The sequence below is a fragment of the Podarcis muralis genome, chromosome 10 (genome assembly GCF_964188315.1).
Source record: "Podarcis muralis chromosome 10, rPodMur119.hap1.1, whole genome shotgun sequence".
Lineage (NCBI taxonomy): Eukaryota > Metazoa > Chordata > Lepidosauria > Squamata > Lacertidae > Podarcis > Podarcis muralis.
The window spans coordinates 28,137,185-28,157,319 of record NC_135664.1 but is presented as its reverse complement, the minus strand read 5'-3'; the positions used below and the strand labels follow the sequence as shown (position 1 = coordinate 28,157,319).

The 20,135-nt window shown below is 40.0% G+C and overlaps 1 protein-coding gene across 2 annotated transcripts in view; it reads left to right on the top strand.

Annotated features, from left to right (window-relative positions):
- The window catches only part of NELL2 (neural EGFL like 2), a 107,748-nt gene that overhangs the window by 82,724 nt on the left and 4,889 nt on the right, over window positions 1-20,135 (top strand). The window contains exons 16-19 of one of the 2 annotated variants that reach the window (XM_028745355.2): window positions 11,765-11,905; window positions 17,526-17,719; window positions 18,458-18,634; window positions 19,645-19,869. In XM_028745355.2, the coding sequence (XP_028601188.2) occupies window positions 11,765-11,905; window positions 17,526-17,719; window positions 18,458-18,634; window positions 19,645-19,869 (737 nt within the window). The remainder of the gene's footprint in view (window positions 1-11,764; window positions 11,906-17,525; window positions 17,720-18,457; window positions 18,635-19,644; window positions 19,870-20,135) is intronic. The other variant, XM_028745356.2, reaches the window with a different exon arrangement.

The following is a 20,135-nucleotide window of genomic DNA, read 5'->3' as shown; positions in this document are numbered from 1 at the left end:
TGGAATTGAAATGAACATAGAATAATTCAGGGCATTCTTATGTACATCTACCCACTGGGTTAAACGAGACATATTCCCAGGTAAGTGTGCATAGGATTGCACCTGATACTTCAAGGTCCTATATTCCCACCCCCTTGCTGTATTGCCTACTTATATATGGTTCTTATAACTATATCTGGTTTTATGTTGTGTTTTATTTTGGGTTTTTTCTTATTATTATTATACATTTTTTTCTGGACTCCCTTGGGAGGAAGAACAATTCACAAATGCAATAAATAAATGCTTTGTGTTGAATTGCAGATTGCAAGCTCCAAGGGGTGGTAGGAGTCTGCCTTCATGTTTATTTTCCGTAAAGCACCCTGAACACTGATTGTGTGCTGCATAAATAACAAAATAATTTGCGGATTTCCTGGATATTTATTTTGCTTTGTTTTTACTAGGAGATCTTTGAAATGGAAAGGTTTAATTCTGTTTGCTTCAGGATACAATGTTAATGTATAGAGGAGTGGCCAGGAGAGACTGTTATCACTACCTTATCATATTGAGTCAGTCCCCTTTGCTCTGTCAAGACATGTGAGGAGGTGGGTTGGGGGCAGGGATAGAAGAAGACCTCCCATTCTCTGTCACAAACGTGTGTGACCCTACACAAGGCTAGGGAGAGAGGGAGAACAGAACTCTATTATTTCTTATAGCAGTCTTTCATTGCAGAGGTGCTATGCTTGGGTGGACTGGATCAAATCCTTAGTTCTTAAATTTATAGTGTGGCATAAATAAAACATGAAAAGGAAGTTTCAGCAATACATTATAAATATAATTTCTTTCCACATATGAAGAGAATAAAGAATGACCTTCATTACTCACTCCAAGCTCTTTCCTTTATGAATTATGGTCCATTATATTATTATAGGAAATAAAGTGAATAATGACAACAGCCAATTCCCCCTCCACCCTTTTATTATCCCTTTCCCTGTGTTCATTTTAGAGGTGGCAACAGTGTTCATATTTAGTACAATATACATATGGTCTATTTTCGGCCCAAGCCTGTATTATCACTAAAACATTGTTTTAAATAGATTCACAAAATGTATGCTTTTCCATGGGCACGTGAATCCAAACTAAAAGAATACATTACCCATAATAAAAAGAGCAACCTGATGCAATTAATCAGCAACAGGTAAATGCTACTGTTATCAGGCTTAAATGCTGGTCCAGAAAAGAGAAGAATGCGTATTTCTTTGAAGGATTGCAGCTGTTGCAGATCACATGCATAAGGGACAGAAAGCCGTTCCATACACCTGCCTTCCATTGGGCAGATGGGAAGGTGAATTTCATTGGCCTTGCAAGGCTGGTGCCTATACATCCATGAACTCAAGCACTAGGCATGTGCAACATCATGACAAGGCTAGGAGCTTGGACTACATATATCCAGATTTTACTTTTCATCCTAAGCCATGGTAAGCCATGTGCGACGGGTCCCACGTCTCTATAACTCCATAACGACCAAGGGTTATCTTGAGCTTTTGGAAATGTTAATTTAATATACATGCAGAAATTGATTGATGGATAGTTGTTTGAAAAGGATTTAAGTTAAAGAGTAAATATATTGTAATGGCAGCCTTGGCTATGTATACCTGAAGGAGCATCTCCACCCGCATGGTTTAGCCCAGACACAGAGGTCCAGCTTCCAGGGCCTTTTGGCATTTCCCTCACTGTGAGAAGTGAGATTATAGGGAACCAGGCAGAGAGCCTTCTCAATAGTGGTGCCTGCCCTGTGGAATGCCCTCCCATCAGATGTCAAGGAGATAAACAATTGTGTGGCTTTTAGAATACATCTGAAGGCAGCCCTGTATAAGGAACTTTTTAATGTTTGAAGTCTTACTGTGCTTTTATATTTGTTGGAAGTTGCCCATAGTGGCTGGGGCAATGCAGTCAGATGGGTGGAGTACATCTATCTATCTATCTATCTATCTATCTATCTATCTATCTATCTATCTTGGAGGTAAGCTTCATTTTACTCACTTGGACTGACTCCCTAGCAAGTTGCCCCTGGATTGAAGCCTAAGGAATAAAAGGAATGGAAATAGGAAAGATTCCTGATGACATTCTGTTTACCCTTTTTAAAGTGTGCAGCTGAAAATACTCTTTCTGATACTATCAGGGAGTTAGATGCATCATCATCATCAATTTTTGATTTTTCACATATTTCAAAACTATGAAGGTCATAGGAAAACCAGTTTAATTTTAGAGGATGAGTTAAGAGAGAGGCACAGAAAGTAGATGTACCTAAAGATTCTGTCTGAGTCAGTATCTAAATATAGTAATACAGTATTTTCAATTAGCCTGTCTCTTTAATGGGCAGTGACATAGCCAAAAGCACACATCCCAGTAGACAAAAAATATATTCCCCCTTTTTAAAGTATTCAAGCATGCACTCAATTCATCATGCCTAATTAGGTGCTATGAATTATCATCTTCAATTGTTACAAGTGTCATATCTTTTGATGCTATTGGCTGCCTAATGAGAAACTATCGTAGCCTCGGTTGTCGGTAGGGTCTGTGATTGATCAATTTCTGACAACAAAGAAATGTTAACAAGGCCACATGGTGAAGCATTCACTGAAAAAAACCCACACCTTTCATAATGTTTCTATCTAATTTTGGAGCACTGCCACTGCCACACATGAAATAACAACAGGACTGAATTTCCTTTCGCTGGCATTTAGCAGGACCTATAGGGGTGTGCAGAAAAATCAATGGGGGATCAGGAGTGTGGGAAATTACATACTTGAAGAATTAATGAACTATAATTCCATACTACATTCTCAATCACATTTTGCTTCCTTCTCATTAATGGAACTAAATTAGTTTTCCATGGACAGGGTACTTTAAAAAACACACAAAATACCACAGCAATGCTCTTCCAAGGCTACAAAAGCCCTGATATGTCGTAGAAATAAGTTTGCTCTTTCACGCAACATGACAGCAGAAATATTGCATTGAAGAACTGCATTAATTTGACCTGTTGAAACAGTTCGGAAATGGATTTGCTGTAACCAATTTCCTCCTCTTTGTGAGAGATTAATACTTTAAGATAATTCATGTAACATTTTTGCTGGGTTCTCGCTTTCAGCATTACAGGAGCAGACTATCCGCTACTCTTCAGAGGAAAAATGGGCAAATTTGTCATACACCGGGCCAGTCCCCGTCCCCCCCACAAATGAGTAATTACTGAGCATTTATTAGTTATAACATATTCTAGGTATGCAATGTCCTCCATAGAAATGCTTGTTGTCTAAGATGTTGCCATTTTGGCACCGAGTAAAGACCTAGTTTTATCCTATTAACTGTGTTTTGGCTTTTTAAATAGTGAATTACCTTGATACAAAATGTGATAGTTCGGGCACCTTTTACTGTTGAGCCAGACCACATCAGTTGGTAAAATGGAACCTTGCTTGCTTTATCTATTTCTGTTCCTCTGCAGGATGCTTATGCCATGTGTTGTTGTGCTATGGCAGTATAGGAAATCAAAAGACTGATAGCTTGTTTAAACATGGAAATAGCTGCCATATATCAAAATACTTCCAGGTTGTTATGTCTCCCAAATGGGGTCTAAGATCCATGCACAATCTCAAATAAAATATGTGACTGAGGACTGCGGTGTGCTCGAGTATGCTAAAACTGTACTGCATGCTCTTTTTGTTTGTTGAATATAAAACACCCGTAGGCCTTGCAGCATTAAAATAAAACCTTTTATAGCCATTCCCAAAAGTTTAACAAAGAGAGCCAAGAAGATATTGATGGATTTTTTTCAGCTAGGTTTGGTCTTGCTAGTAGATATGGAAATGCTCAAGATAGGTATACCAAAAGCAGCTTTGAGATACTTCTTACAACCCTACTAATCTCAGTAGACATTGATGGTCAACATATAGATTTGTAGCTGAAAGGGTCAGCTCACAAAATAAGTCCCTGGTTCAACTAAAGTCAGTAACATTGCAATGCGTGGAACCTGTTGGTTGTAAGTCATTTATTTCCTTGATTTTGAAAGGATTTAACAATCACATTTAGGATTATTAGGGCCAAAAAGTTTACTTTTCACATCTGTGGCAAAGCATTATGCATGCCTGTGAATAAGTAATCCATTTCCCTCCTTCTCTTATCAAACCTGAATGCATCAAATTACTTACGTTTTTCTGAAATTCAGTAATCATCAAGAGTGTGGAATTTGTTTGTCTGAAAAAAAATATATTAGGGATGTCACCTGCATTTCTGAACTGGATTAGGGCATGCTATTCTCCATTCTATTTCCTGTTCTTTCCCTTCCCCCTTTCTTGATCAAACCTTTTGGTAATGCACATCTAATTATTAGGGGTATGCACTAAGCATGAAATTTTGCTTGGACTCCCAATTCAGCTGCTTGGAAGTAAGCCTGATTTGCTTCTGAGGACATCTGCTTCACCTCAGGTTTGAATGAGAACCTGTGAAGCTTTGTGTCTCCACATTCACTGTCATGGGGAAATAATAAAGCAGTTTTAATGCCATTAACTTTTGGTGACATTTGATGGAATTTGTGTGCTTAGCAGCCCCTGCGGAGTGGATATGAAGCCTGCCAAATTTCAGACAAATATTTGTGGGGGCATTTTTGCTGGTCACTTTTCTCATTTAGTCTCATTTAGAAGAGAGAGCAGAGTCCATATAACTTTTTTTCCTGGCAGAATTGCATGGAAATTGAAGGCTTGATAGCCCCTCCTGAGGGGGTGAATACTGCTAAATTTCAGAAGTGTAGGTGCAGGAGTAAAGGGCAGCCTTTACCATTTTGAGTTGTTGAAAAGGATTGGCCATGACGAATATGTTCTGCCTCCCCTGGTTGGAGAAAGCATGTATCTGAATGGCAGTTGCTGAGAATCACAAGTGGAGAAAGAGAGGGAAGTTGTGCTTGTTTTCTTCTTATGAACCAGGCATCTGGTTGCTCACTATGGGAAGCAGGACTTGATGGGCCATTAGCCTGATCCAGCCAGCCATTCTTATTTCCTTGTGATTTACTGTTGTTTTGTGGGCAATTTTCAAGAAAACAACAAACATCAAAGAGGTGCTCTCGATAAAGAAGCCAGTGAAATTTCAGAAGCATTCATGTGGGTATAAGGAATAAGAAAACAGTTTGTGGTTCTTCCTAGGCTTGTTTTCTGTCCAATTGACAATGAGCAAATTCATTCCTTCTGCATCCTTTCCCAGGCCACTGTGATTTACAATAAAATGGAGAGTCCTGGAAAAGCTATTCTCTGTTTAGAAGCTAGAGTTGACAGTCAAAAAATGCCACCTCTCATATTCCTCCTACAATTGCCCTTGTCCTTAGATGGGAAAATGTAACTATTTGAAAAACACAGTCTGAGCCTGTCCAGGTTCTCTGGGACCTCCAAAGCAGTCCAAATGCTTCAGAAGCAGCCTGATTCAGTTTGGGACACCTCAAAGGATACCCACTTGATCTCAGGAGAGCCTCATATCTCTCTGAAACTGCCATTTTTATTTTCAAGTTTTGGGATTCATCCGAATCAAATGCATGCCCCCTGATAATAGTAGTAAATGTTATACTAGACACTAGTATAAATATCTCATGCCTCCCTGAAGACCCCTAAGTTGATTCATTTTCAACAAACTCTTGCTGTTAGAATTGGGTCTTCCTGATTCTTTAGGATAAGAACCCAGCCTTGCTTCCCAACTGTGAACAATGACCACAGTCTTATGCACACTTACTAGGAAGTAACACCCATTGATTTTAGAAGGTCTTACTTTTGAATAAAATGAATTAGGGTTGCACTCCTAGGATTGTACTCCTGGTAACTGTCTCAGATGCCCCCGATACTGGTCCAGAAATGATCTGATTTACCATCATCATCATCATCATCATCATCATCATCATCATCATCATCAAATGTGCTAATTTCCTAAGCCAATGGAAGGGGCTTGGGAAATGAAGCACACCCACTCACCAGCTCTGCACCCCTAAAATGACCAACCACATCCTCTTTGTTTACCTGCAAGCAGGGATGCTTGCAGTAGCAGCATCAGAATAGTTTTCTTCTCTCTGCCCCACCCCCTTACTTATTGATGTACTTAAACAGCAGTGGCCTTTGGAACTGCAAGTCTTCTAAAGGGCTACTGCAATAAAACTGCTTCTTGTAGCCTTAGGGAGCCTTTACATCAAAATCTATTGCCATTGCCATGTACTGTCTTGGGGATAAAGGTCTTCTGCAATTTACAGCTGATCAAAACTCAACTTTGGGAGTCCAGAGAGCTATGTTAAATTATTGTTTTAAAAGGTTAATCCTGGCACCACATTCTTCTAAGTAAATAAAGGTCAAACTTCCCACAGCAAATGCTACTCACCATCTCTACATCTGTGTTTGGGATGAGTAAAAAAAAAGCAAAGGTTTTCAGTTTTCAGACCAATAAATGCAGTTGCCCATTTGCAATTGTCCATAATTTTCAGATACATGGAAATGCTATTTCATTGAGAGTGACTTGTGTTTTGCTTCTTTATTGAAACATGCTTTCATTCAAGGAAAACAAAAATAAACAATGGAATCTAACAGCTTATAAAGGAAAGCATAGAAAGTGATAGGACAGAGGTGTGTGTGAAATCAAGATTGCTATGGAAATGTATTATGAAAATCTTATTTAAACTTCAGCATAATAAAACCCACTGGTAGAATGATTAAAAAGAAGGAGAAGTATTTGGCTGGCTTGTGGAATTTTGTCCCTTGATGAAGAGAAACAGTAATAGTCTGATAACTAACAATACAAGGCCTTTATTATTATTATTATTATTATTATTATTATTATTATTATTATTATTATTAAAAAGCTATTACATGATCTAATAGATGGATGTAACTTTATGTCAAGTTGCAATAGGAACTTGTGGTGCTTCAAGTGTTGTTGGACTCCAGTTCTAATCAGTCCCAAGCAATATGTCCAATAGTCAGAGATCATGGGAGTTGGAGTCCATCCTTGTCCCAATAAAACTTGAAATTGGCTGACAGGGGAATGCAGCAGGGCATCTCAGTGGTTTCCTAGCAACTGCTCTGTGCAGTTTTTCCCCAGAGCTAATCAAGAGACCCAATGGGAGACATTTTTGTTGCTGGCCAGAAGCTGTTCTGTAAAAAGTGAAGAAAAGGGCTCCTGATGATTAATTGGGAATGACCTTGAGATAAAAAGTGAGAACACACATTTGGTGAGAAGAAACCCACTGGAACTCCTTTGCTTTGGACCGCTAAAAAGAATCTGGCACAAGTTGAGTTGGGAAGGCCAGCTTCACATTTAATTATGTACAATTGCAAGTGTCTGAAAACATGCCTGCCTTAAACTGCCATTAAATGGCATGGCTATTAAATAGGCATGGGATCCATTTGATCACAATTATTGAGTAATCATCTTATACAGTGCCAACTAGTAGAGGCTCCATAGGATAGTCAGGTAATGAGCTAGACAGATTTTCATGCCTCTTGCTATAAATTGGCTTCCCAGTAGCATCAAGATTTGTCATTGCCTTTAAAAGTCACTATCTTCCTGTGAAGAAAGCGCATACTTTGCACAATACCTCATTGTGTCACATTGGTCTTCACTGGTGTTTTTTTTCTAGATCGCAAAGGCATATATTCCTATGTTAGAGTCAGCTTTCTAATGTTTAACCTGTTCAGTGTTAAATTGGCCTTCATTAGGAGTGTCACTTCTTCTCACAGCTCAGAGCTGCTAGATAAGCAAAACTTTTCAGTGAGCCACTAATTAACCATCAAATCACATCACAATATAAATCCACTGAAAAAGGAAAGGAAGAATATTCCACACAAAGAGTAATAGCTCAGACTAATACTAAGCACAGTGTACTATTGTAAAATTACTGGTGTGCTACTCAAAACTCATGAGTCTTCTGTTTTTCTGGGGTACAGTGATATTAGCATCAGCAAAGAGAACCAGTATGATATAGTGGTTAGCCAGACTTTCTCAATCTTGGACCACCAGATGTTGTTAGAGTACAACCCCCATCATTCCTAGCTAGCAGGACCAGTGGTCAGGGATGATGGGAGTTGTAGTCCAGCAACATCTGGGAACCCAAGGTTGAGAAAACCTGGATTAGACAGTTCATCTAGGTCTGGAGAGTCAGCTATGAAGGTCACTGGATGACCCTGCGCTTATCATTCTTAGCCTGATCTACCTTGAGTTCCTTGGAGGAAAGGTGGTGAAATAAAATGAATAAACAAATCACACAAATGTTTGCATGAATTAGGACAAGGGGTACCCACATTACCCACTTTGCATGATTATTTTTTATTCAACATGTTTAGCTAATCCACTGCTACATCTGGAATTGAGAAGAAGGCAAAATAAAGCTGTGTCAAAACCTCCAGATCAGTGTTCCCAGGCAATGTCTCCTGGATTTTAAACAACATTGGAGACAAGAGCTGAGAATTTTCGTTTTGTTTGTTATCTTACATATGCATTGTATGCTATGGTTTTTAGTGTGGAACCTGCCCTGGAATCCCTGTGTGATGAAGGGTGGGGTAGAAATTGAACAAATAAAACCTTTGCAACACCTGTAAAAGAACTGCCACAGGGTTCCAGCTGGAAAAAAACCCCTGGCTCCACCCATCATTGGTTTTCCCTCCAGCGACTGTTGGCATGTTTGGTTGGTCTCCACCTACAGATTATCCCTGAGGACATGCAGACCTTGGCAGAAACAAAGGTTGTCCACCCCTTGCCTAAAGGGATGGGCTGCAGCCGCCGCTTTAGACCTCTAGTTTAGAGGGTAATAGAATACTATTCAGCACTGACTGACTGCAGGCATTTTCAGCGGAATTGGTTGTTAGCAGACAATCTGTCATTTCCTAGAGACCAGCAGAATTCTTCCATCAGCATATTAATGGCAGACAGTCCTACACAGCTCCATTCAACAACTTTGCATTCTGACATAAGGAAATGAGAGGAGAGTATTTCTTTCTTTATTGGCATATGTAAAAGCATTTCATCCGAAGTAATATTTCTTGTGATATTGGTTTGTCAGTTTTTTGGAAAATAAATACAGAATAGTTATTTTGGCTGTCAGTTTACCAATACTGACATGTCAATCAAGAGTTGTCCCCCCGCCCCACACTTTTGAATAATCAGTAAGAGTGCTTATAAAAATGCAGAATGCCTCTAACTATGATGCTCTGTTCATAATTAGGAAATTTACAGTGTCACAGTGTTGTTCTGAAGAGAGGAGTAAAAAATTTGTTTAATTCATTAATACACCTTTGACCTAACTTGTGTGTTTTCTTTCCTGTTGTTCTCAGTAAATGAATCCAATCTCTCAGCCAGAGAGAAATCTGTCTTTCAGTATATTTTGAATGCATGTTGCTAAGTAGTGGCTATAATTCTAAATGCAAACTCTCTCCTTACCTCCCTTTGCAACAAAGACTGCATTCAACATTTTAATGGTTTCGGCTTGGAGATTTTCCCTATTCCTAAACCATCAAGAATTCTGTATGACAGCCACTGTGGCCTTTAATTCAATGGCTTAGTTCAGACCTCATGATAAACTATGGTTTATGGTGATGTGAACCTTAGCCTCTCCCTGGACTCACCAGCAGTTCTACCACACTTCTCCAATTTAGTTGTAGGAAAGAAACTGGAAGTTTTTGCTTTCAGTTTTGATTAATCACAACTTAGTGTTACATCCAAACTCCAAACTAGTTAATGTTAACTATGGTTTGTTTTAAACCAGTCTGTTCCTAAATTATGGCTTGAAGTTTTGTTTTAAACAAGTCATTGTTAAAATTAACCAGTGTGTTACCCTAAGTGGTGTTGACAGGGCAAACTGGGGTTGATCAGAAATTGTAGCTTCCAGACTCCTCTTTGTGGCCATGTCAGGAGTTTGCAAAACCAGAGGAAGCTATGCTAGTTCCCATCACGATAATCCATGGATTCTCAAGGCATTCAGATTTGGCCAATATGTACTAGCAGGCACTGATAGCATCCAAGGTGTCAGATGAGCAGGAGAAAACATGCAAGGCCAGGCTGAAGCTAGGCTCATTCCCATCACAATAAGTCGTGTTCTACTATGATGTCCAACATGGCCAATATGTGGTAGTTGGCATGAAAGCATCAGAGCAATCATTTCCAAGGAACACAGTGAGGTTTCTGATGATAGGCTTTCATTTTTCCTTGTGTGTTGTATAGCACGTCCAAATGCATTCTTCCTGCCAACAGAAAAAGGTTCATTCCCTCCAAATCAACACAATTCTCATTGATATCTTCATCTCATCTCCCTCCGTAACCCAATATCTCACTTACAACTTCTTTCCAAGAGCAAGCAAAGGCAGAGGCAGAAGGGAAGTTGGGCTTAAATTTGCAAATAGTTTCCTAAGCATAGTTTGTTTTATTGGCACCTAGGGATTCGTTACAGAACTGGAAGGTCTGGTGTAGATTTTCTTCTGTAGCTGCAAAAACATTTGGGAGGGAGGGTGTGAGAAGCTGTAAGTAAAAGCGCTGGGTTTGGATTTGCTGCTTAATAATATAAAAGGGTAGCCAGAAGGAGGCTTAATGGTCTAATGTGTATAACTGACAAAAGGAAATGAACTCTGGGAATATATTTAAACTCATATCACAGAGTAGATGGTAACCTGAGTACACAACATTGTAGCATGCAATTTACTTCATTAATTACCCAATTTATGCATTATGTAGACTGGGGGGGGGTCCAACCCTAGTCTTAGTTTGTCGTAACTGGGAATATCAATATTGCTAAACAAGATAGATTTCAAATTAAGCATTTTCCCCAAGCTATAATGAAATACTATGGTTTTTTTGAGAGAGCTGGATCAATTGTTCCTATGTGGGTTTTTGTTTGTTTGTTTGGTTTTTAATACACTAGCTGCTGTCCTTCCTATTTCTGGAACTAATTTGTAGAGAACTGTTCACTACTTACTCTTTATTACTTTAGCAAACTCTAGACATAGATTTGCTTTACTTCTCTCTTTATTTATTTTTTTGTTCCACTTCTCAGAGAAGTACTAAACAGCATCTGCAGAGATTTGGTACAATCGCTTGTGTGGCTTGAAAGTTCTACCTTTTCACATTCTCTGGGAAAACAATGTGTAGGTCCAAGAAAATTGTTTGTTACAGCTCAAAAAGCCTTCTAATTATTAAGAATCAAATGGTGTGATTCATATTCAAAAATGTGTTTAGGACTATCCTCTCTCTTCTATCAGCAGCCTTTGCAGTCATTCCCAGCAGCATTAGCTCCTAGATAATGGGAGTTAGGATTTAATGTCTTGACATTCTACAGAAATAGATAATCCTGGTTTACATGAGGCAGCCTGGTGTAAGGATTGCCGGGAGGAGATAATGGCTAGAAATATAACTATTGCTGGAATCATATTTCCCCCCGCTTGCCATGGTCAGTTGAAACACAAAGCAGTCTGTTTATCATTTGTCTTCATTGAATGAATTAGAAATGTTTAAACAATACAGAGTATAATTTAATGTTGTTTTGTTTATGGTTCTCATTTATTTTTCATTTCACATTTTTTTTCCAAGAAGGCTTGTGAAGTTCCAGTTCCTATTAGATTTATTGCATACTAGGATATGGAGTTTAAACACTTCTGCTTAGAAACATTCATATATCCTGATCATGAATGCATCAGTTTCTTTTGTGTGTCCACAAACAGCAGCTTATGCTACTTTATGTTACAGTCTTGTTGCTGTTTTCCCTTTTCTGTTTGATGAACAGACATTGATGAATGTTCAGATGGCTTTGTTCAGTGCGACAGCCGGGCCACCTGTATTAACCTCCCTGGATGGTACCACTGTGAGTGCAGGGATGGCTACCATGATAATGGCATGTTTTCACCAAGTGGAGAGTCATGTGAAGGTCAGTAAAGGGGTAGCATAATTTATGTGCTTTTGCTATGCTTTTGTGTTTGAGTCATGCTTGGTGCGGCTGACTTTAGCCTGGTTTCCACAACACTCTAAGCCAGACTTTGGCTTTGCTCAGTGTGGTGTAGCGGCAAAAAGGACTAAAGTGGCTGCAAAATCCTCTCTAAGAGCTCACACTTTTGCATGGCCTTGCATGTTGTGCAAACCAGGCCCCAGACTGAATTCATTGTGCTTGGGCCATCTTCAAATGTAAGCTTCAAGGTACTTTCTGACCCAGGGAACTTAAATTCTTTGATGACCTAAACAGACAAAGGGAATTATTTTTAAAAATAATATTACAATCTGCAATTAATCAATTGGTACACAGATGATAGATGATAGATAGATAGATAGATAGATAGATGATAGATAGATAGATTTCTCCAGAAAACTCAGGATTTCTGTGACTGAGGATTTTTCCAGCACTGTGAATTACTCAGAGCAGACCCACTGAAATTAATTATCAGGACAAAGTTAGGTCCGTAAACATCAAAGGTTCTAATCAGATTAGAACTCAGTTGAATACCACCCTATATCACTTCCAGAAACCTATCACACCCAGACCAGAAGAGCAGCCTGATCCATAACCAAGTAAACAAGAGATTCATTTTCTCATAGATCAGTCTTGATTTGCTTCTCCTTCACAGCTCAAAGAAACAGGAGGGTCCCAGCACTCAGTGGTACATATTCATGTCAAAAAAGGCACTGTACACTATAGCTTGGCTACAAAGCTAAATCCATGGAAGGAAAGAGGCGTACAAGGCGTCATCCTACTGTCTTAGGGACTGTACTCCAGATTTGTGTAGGGTTTACTCCTTAGCCTTTTCTTCTCCTAAAGATGTTTCACAAGGCAGCGGGTATGGATTTTTCCTCAAGGTTTACTCCCCAAGCCTTTCTCACAGACGTGCATGGCAGCAAGGCAGTGGAGGTTTCCTTCTCCTAGAGTTTTCCTTCTCCTAGATGTGGCAGTGGGATGTTGTTGTGCAAGAGAATACAAAAATAAGCATGTCGCTGGTAACTTTTGTTGCTCAATAGATTGTGCAGCTTTAAAACTCACCTACCCACTAAGCTCAAGAGAGTGTTGGATGCAGCCCTTAGTTCTATCTAGTGCTGAACCAGAAATGCCAGCCGGTTTCTATCAGCCATTCAGAACTATGGAACTGGGCAGAAATTCAACAATTTCCTCAGGTGTGGGAGATAGGAGGAATTCTAAAAATGGTGCAGAACGGTGGGCTCAGGCTTATTAGAATAATTGGCAGAGGTCTTGTTGTATTGTTTTCTTCTTTTTAAAAACAGCTTATTGTTTCCATCAGTGCTGGAGCTGCAAATGACACTCAGCGAGCTGCCATGTTCTGTTACAGTGCCTCCTTGGGAACGACATATTATGATGTACTGTAGTCCCATTCCAGGCTAGAACTGGGGAAAGAAAGATGGTGGCTACCAATGACTTGCCCCATCTCTGCTGCTGTCTCCAGATAGCTACAGTATGCAGGACTGTATGTTCAAATACAGTCTGAAGGCATGAAATGCATGACCAAGCTCAGATTATGTAGTAAGAATCCCTAATAAAAAAAATCTGGGAACCGATGAAGTAAGCCAGGCATAGGCAAACTCGGCCCTCCAGATGTTTTGGGACTACAACTCCCACCATCCCTAGCTAACAGGACCAGTGGTCAGGGGTGATGGGAGTTGTAGTCCCAAAACATCTGGAGGGCCAAGGTTGCCTATGCCTGAAGTAAACTGTGCAGGCTATTTTGTGCACATGGACCCTATTAAAATGTAATGCCTCCATTGGAAGGTGCACTGTTCATTCTACTTCTATGTGCATTTAGGGTGTATCTGGAGAACTGTACCTCTAAAAGGCAAGGAAGGCATTAACTTGTGATCTCTGTTTAACCATAATGCTGAAGGTATGGTTCACCTCTTCCACTGCTGACTTCTCAGTCTGAGACAGAAAGAGAGAAGTAGATTGCAGATGCAATGCTAGCCATATAATCACTCCCAAATTTTACTGGTTTCTGAGTAAAAACCATCTAGTTTTATGTACTTCCTCTTTTGCTGTAAATAATAAATATACATTTTAAGGAAACCTTTTATCGCACAGTGAAACTCCTGCCACCCGTGGGGTAATATTATGCTGCTTTTCCAGCTTGTAGAAACTACTGCATTTAGCAAAAAGCAATTTGAGCAACAGTATTTCAAGCTTAGAAACACAGCGATCGTTGGATGCTGTGGCAAATGGCATTACATGGAACAGCAGGTTAGTGGGCATGCAGTTATTTTAAGCTGCTGCTCTTCTAAAACAAAACATCCAGTCGTATTTATTTATAAGCTTTGGGTTGAAATATATTTGCAGGAAGACAACACAGCATGTTCAGTTATGGTCTGTTAAAACCAAATTATTGGGGGGGGGTTCATTTTCTCTAAATCTAAATTTGAAAAATTCTCTTACCTTTTTTTTTTTTTTTTTTTTTTTTTTTTGGTATCATTGACGGTCCAGATTCTGTACATAATCATACAGAAGGAAAATTAATCTTTGAAGGTCTACCAGTGGATTTTTCCCCTCTTCTCAGATATTCTTTTTTCCTTCAAAGTCAGAATGAAGCAATGTCTGTTATGTATCTTCTTCTGGTGAAGGTTAATTCTCAGGCAGAAGGGATAAGCAGGGCTATCACACATATCCAGATTCAAGACGTTGGATTGTTTGCATCATGGGATAGCAATGGGGCAAAACCTGAAAGCAACCAGCTTTACTTTCAAGCAACGATTGTAAAGCTAGGGCTGGGGTGCAAAATATTGCCCCCATATTATATAAAAATAACACAGAGAAACAAATTGGCTGGCACATATTATACACATATAGTCTGTTAATACAGAGGGAAAAAATAAGGCTAAATGTTCTACATAGCATGGCAGTACATAATGAAACACAGCACAGTTCTGTGAGGTGGAAGCTGCAATGCATTTATATAATGTATCATTTTAAAATGACATGGGAGTGATAATAGTGACATACCACCTGGTGCCTGGAATTAACGATAACTCCAAGCTCCGACTCCCACTCTCTCCCTTCCTTTTGCTGTGTGCAGCAATAATTGACACTCTGTTTGGTCCCTCCATTCTCAGTATTTTATGGGGCTTGGTGTTCCTGTTACAGCTGTAAACAAAATGTCAACCACATAACTCACTCTTTATGGTGGTTTGCTACCAGTCCAAAATCAAAGCGTAGAGCGAGATTTTTGCAGGGATGGATGATTTGTGGTGCAACACTTTTGCAGATAACGGCTGAAAGTTTGATGCTGCTAAATAATGCAGATGTGTATTTCATTTGTGCAGGCTTCATGTCTATATCCTTGCTTTTTTTGGTTGTTGCCGATTTTCATAATATTTATTTCCAGAATGCCGTAGGCACATGGCAACCTAGTCTGCCTGCACAACAAAAACAAAAACCAAGTATTACGCAGCAGCTTGCAAAATATTAAAGTTAAACAATTAGAATTTAAAACAATACTAATACATATTAAAACATAATATTTAGGAAATGTAGCACACACTCCATGCCTGCAACCCAAAGGCTTTCCTGAATGCTAGTTTAAGGAAATTTTAAGGTTGCCTACCACTCTTCTCTTTTAGACAAAATTGCAAGCAATGAATGCAACCAGGGAGATCCCAAGATCTTGCTGATTTCAGGATGTAGCCAGTGTTAGCTTTACTCAGAGTAGACCCACTGACATTAATGAATATGAGTAACTTAGGACAGTTGATTTCAATGGGTTTACTTTGAATAAAACTTAATTGGATACAATTCACTTTCTGTAACTTTGTGAACTCAAAGTCGGACCACCTCTAGAGAACAAATGACAGCATGCGTGAGAGAATATATAGGCACATTAATTTGTAAATACATGGATATCCTGCTACTAGTTTAGCCAGGCCTGTGCAGAGGCCTGGTGTGTGAGTCTTGTCTATGAGATGTGCCACTGCCTCATTTGAACTGGCAGTGACACAGGTCTGGATTTTACTATCAAATCCTTGTAAGTGCATACATTTTGCACATGGCCATTCCACCCATTAGGTCCCCAGTCGGCTGGGAGGAACAGGGTATTCTTGGCATGACAGCATAAATCTGCCAGGCCTCTGGCAGAGGCCCCCTGCCAGCTTAGCCTTTTGAGGTGTGGGGCAAATGTACTCGGCTGCTCCCACACGAGGGTCTGATTTTAGCTCTAAAGGATTCAGCATATTTATTACCCATAGTCCATATTTGTTATATCACCTTTAAAATCTGTTTTGTATGTTTTGGCTTAATATGTTTAGTTGTGAGATCTTGGCTTGCTTGCTTTTTAAAAAAAAACTAAAGCAAAAGCTACTTAAATAAATTTGATATACAGTTCAATCAGCAAACAAAGTTCTCCCTTTATTGCTTTGCCACCCTGCAAATGCCACTTTTTACAGCTGTAATTAAAAGACCTGATGCTGTAGTAGAGAATCTGAGTTGTCCTCAGGCTTCCAGTAAGAACAGACACTAGCTTCTCCCTAAAGTTGAGACTCAACAAGGCAGGAGTTGATGGAAAAGTTAGATGAAGTAAACTTAAAATATAACAAGGAAGAACTTGTGCTGATCACATCTAACAATGTCCTTGAAGTCCATCTTGTTCTTGCTTAAATAGTCCATAGCCCATAAAAGCATAACCCGTGTACCTGAGTACATCTGAGGATGGTTCCAAGTTGCAAGCCACCCTGGAGCCAATGCTGGCAAAGCTGGCATCCATATCGGGTTGTTGCATGATGAAAATGAGGCTAGCTGACAGGCATAGCAGCACCCATTCTCTCCTCACATGCCTTACTCACCCAGCTTGAGCAAGGTGTATATCAGGATTGGGGAACCTTTGGCCCTTCAGATGGTCGCTGACTATTGGCCATGCAGCCTGGGGCTGATTGGAAATGTAGCCAAGGTTCTCCATCCTTGGTGAATGTTGTGATGCGGTGAAGGTATGCCAACTGTAGATTGCACCTGCAAGGCAGAGAGAGCTCAGTCTGTGTCTACAAGTCACATGCAAACTTAAGACTTGAATACTTGGCAGTTCTGCTTTTTCCAGTGCCACATGGGTCCTCAATTCTGCGATGTAGGTTGGGGCTGCCTCCAAGAACTCTTAACAGTTCTTCTTCTCGTATGGGTCACAACAGCCCCATATATTGGGCTAGCAATCAAGTAGCCCTTTGGCCTGGCCCAGTCAACTTCAAGGCACCCATGAACCTGAACCTCAGCAGGTTGGAATCCAAGGGTACAATAGATTGAATCAGAATACTGCCCCAGTACTTAAAGCTAGTATCTGGAAGTTCATATAAGAATTTCCTTGCTTAATATACAGTAAGTAAGGCTCTGCACAGTTATTTCACTTGAACCTCCACTCACGTAATTAATGCTGTGTAAATTGTAATACGAAGAATTTAGACTTGAATGCATATTACTATGGAACTGAGGCTTAATGGCCAAGGATAATTTATATCAACTATTGCCAGGCCAGTTTTTGTTAGCGTCTTTAGTTTAAAATCAGTCCATGGCTGTTTCTTTGCAGACATTGATGAATGTGCGACAGGAAGGCACAGTTGTGCCAATGACACCATTTGCTTTAACTTGGATGGTGGCTATGACTGCCGGTGTCCCCATGGGAAGAACTGCACAGGTGACTGTGTCCACGAAGGCAAAATTAAACACAATGGGCAGATTTGGGTTTTGGAGAACGATAGGTGCTCTGTCTGCTCCTGCCAGGTAAGTCTGATCAGCATCAGCAGGGGGTTCTTTGAGGGGTGGGAGAAGGTGAAAAAGCAAAGCAGGAAACTGAAGATAGAATAGTTTGCCTCCCCTCCAAGGGATGAAGGTGGTATGCTTAAGTCACCGCTGCCGATTTACTGAGGCAGAAAAATAATCAATTTAGCCCAAATTTCCTGTTTCCAACAGATGGCAAGGTGGGAGGAGCTGTCGGCAAAACTCACGTGCCACAATTTGCACCAACAGTAGCTCTTTCTGCTAGAGCAAAGTCACAGCTGGATCCAACCCACTATATTCAAAGAACATAACCCATCCTTATTTGAACCATTATATTGTCAATTGTGCACAATATTACAAATTTTTAATCCTTTCCTTCATTTTAAATTAGCTTTGAGAATTTAAGTAGAGCCCTGCAGACTTACACAAAAGACTTATCTAGTTGCATGCAACAGCACACTCCTCACTTGTGACTGTTGCTCTGAGGCAGTGGAGGTAGAACTTAGACTTACCTTCAGTGAATTAGTCTAATCCTGTTTTAAACCAAATCTCGTGGAAGTGCTTTCAATAGTTTAACTATGAACTGTGTGAAGAACCATTTCCTCCTTTTGACTTCCCTGACTCTCCCATTCTTAAACGAGTCCTGTAGCTTTGCAAACTGTTACTTATTCACTTCCCTCACCATAGTTATGCAAGCTGATTCTAATTTTTACTGCATGCTGCTCTGTCTTGCAACGGTAGAGTGGATACGTGATGTGCCGGCGAATGGTATGTGATTGTGAGAACCCCACAGTTGACTTATTCTGCTGCCCTGAATGTGACCCAAGGCTCAGCAGTCAGTGTCTACATCAAAGCGGTGAGATCTTATACAACAGTGGAGACACCTGGGTTCAAAATTGTCAACAATGCCGCTGTTTGGTAAGTCCTCCTCCTACAATAGACAATTAAATCAAAACCATTTGCAATCATTATAAGTTACAGCTGCCTTAATTGTTCTTTTATTGTGCATGTTTGTTTCAATCAGTTTTTAAAAAATGAAATTAAAATTTTCTATTGCTCAATTGATCGGAGACTGAAAATTTCAGGCTGTAGATAGAATCATGGAATTCTAGAGTTGGAAGGGACACCAAGGGCCATCTAGTCCAACCCTCTGCAATGCAGGAATATCAGCCAAAGCATCCATAGCAGATGGTCACCCAACCTTAAGAAACTTCAAGGAAGGAAGAGACCATAACCTTTCAAGCGAGACCATTCCACTGTCAAACAGCTCTTACTGTCAGAAAGTTTTCCCCCATGATGTTTAGTTGGGATCTCCTTTTTTTGTAACTTGAAGATACATCTAATCACAACATGAAAATCTATTGTTCATATTTGACTGTAAAAAAAAAATGGATCTAGGGAATAGAAATAATGCCTCATTACCAATCATGGTTGAAAGAGCAGCTTGAAATAATTGAAACCCAAGGAGTACACTGCAGATATTTATTGAAAGTGAGTCCTTATCAGAGAAAGAAGTCCCCACCCCACCCCAGCACAGGGTGCAATTCAAAACACACTTGACACCTTTTGAGATCCATGGAGCTACACGAACAATTCACTACTTAACTCTGTTTAAATCAATGTGACTTTAGCATGCCCAGTTTTCTCAGAGCTAGATCCTTAATCATTCAGTTTCCATTGTTTGCCTTAAGTAACTGCAAACAAATCCACATCACACACCTCTGCCATTTTTTTTGTTAGAAGTCCCACTGTGTTCAATGGGGCTTCTGGCAGGTTAGTGGGAAAATACACCCCCAGCAGCACTCAGCCTGAACAAGCTTCCCTGTCCCTTTTTATGATGGTATAATAGTGTCTTAACATAATATGAATGATGATGATATAACAACGTATAATTAATGATCCTTTGTCCATTTTTTTTTAAAAAACAGCAGGGTGAAGTGGACTGTTGGCCCTTGCCTTGTCCAGATATGGAGTGTGAATTCAGCACCCTCCCTGAGAATGAATGTTGCCCTCACTGCGTCACTGACCCCTGTCAAGCAGATACCATTAGGAACGATATCACCAAGACTTGTCTGGATGAAACTAATGTGGTTCGCTTCACCGGGTCCTCTTGGATCAAGCACGGCACAGAATGCACCCTCTGCCAGTGCAAGGTACTGAAGAGCTAAATCAAGCTGTGGAAGGGTCTTTTCCAGTTGGCCTTACGGTTTATAAATATTGATGCATCTCATCTAGTCACTGGGATGTCTCTTTCCACACTTGCAACATAAATCATTCAGTGTTGTTGACATCATTCTTTTCTGCCAGGGGGACAGGAGCATTCAAGAATCTGGATAATGGTTTAGATGTACCAGCAAGGCAAAATTCTCAAAGTCCACGCACTGTCTGACCTTGAAGCTATCTAGCCCTCTATCCATCT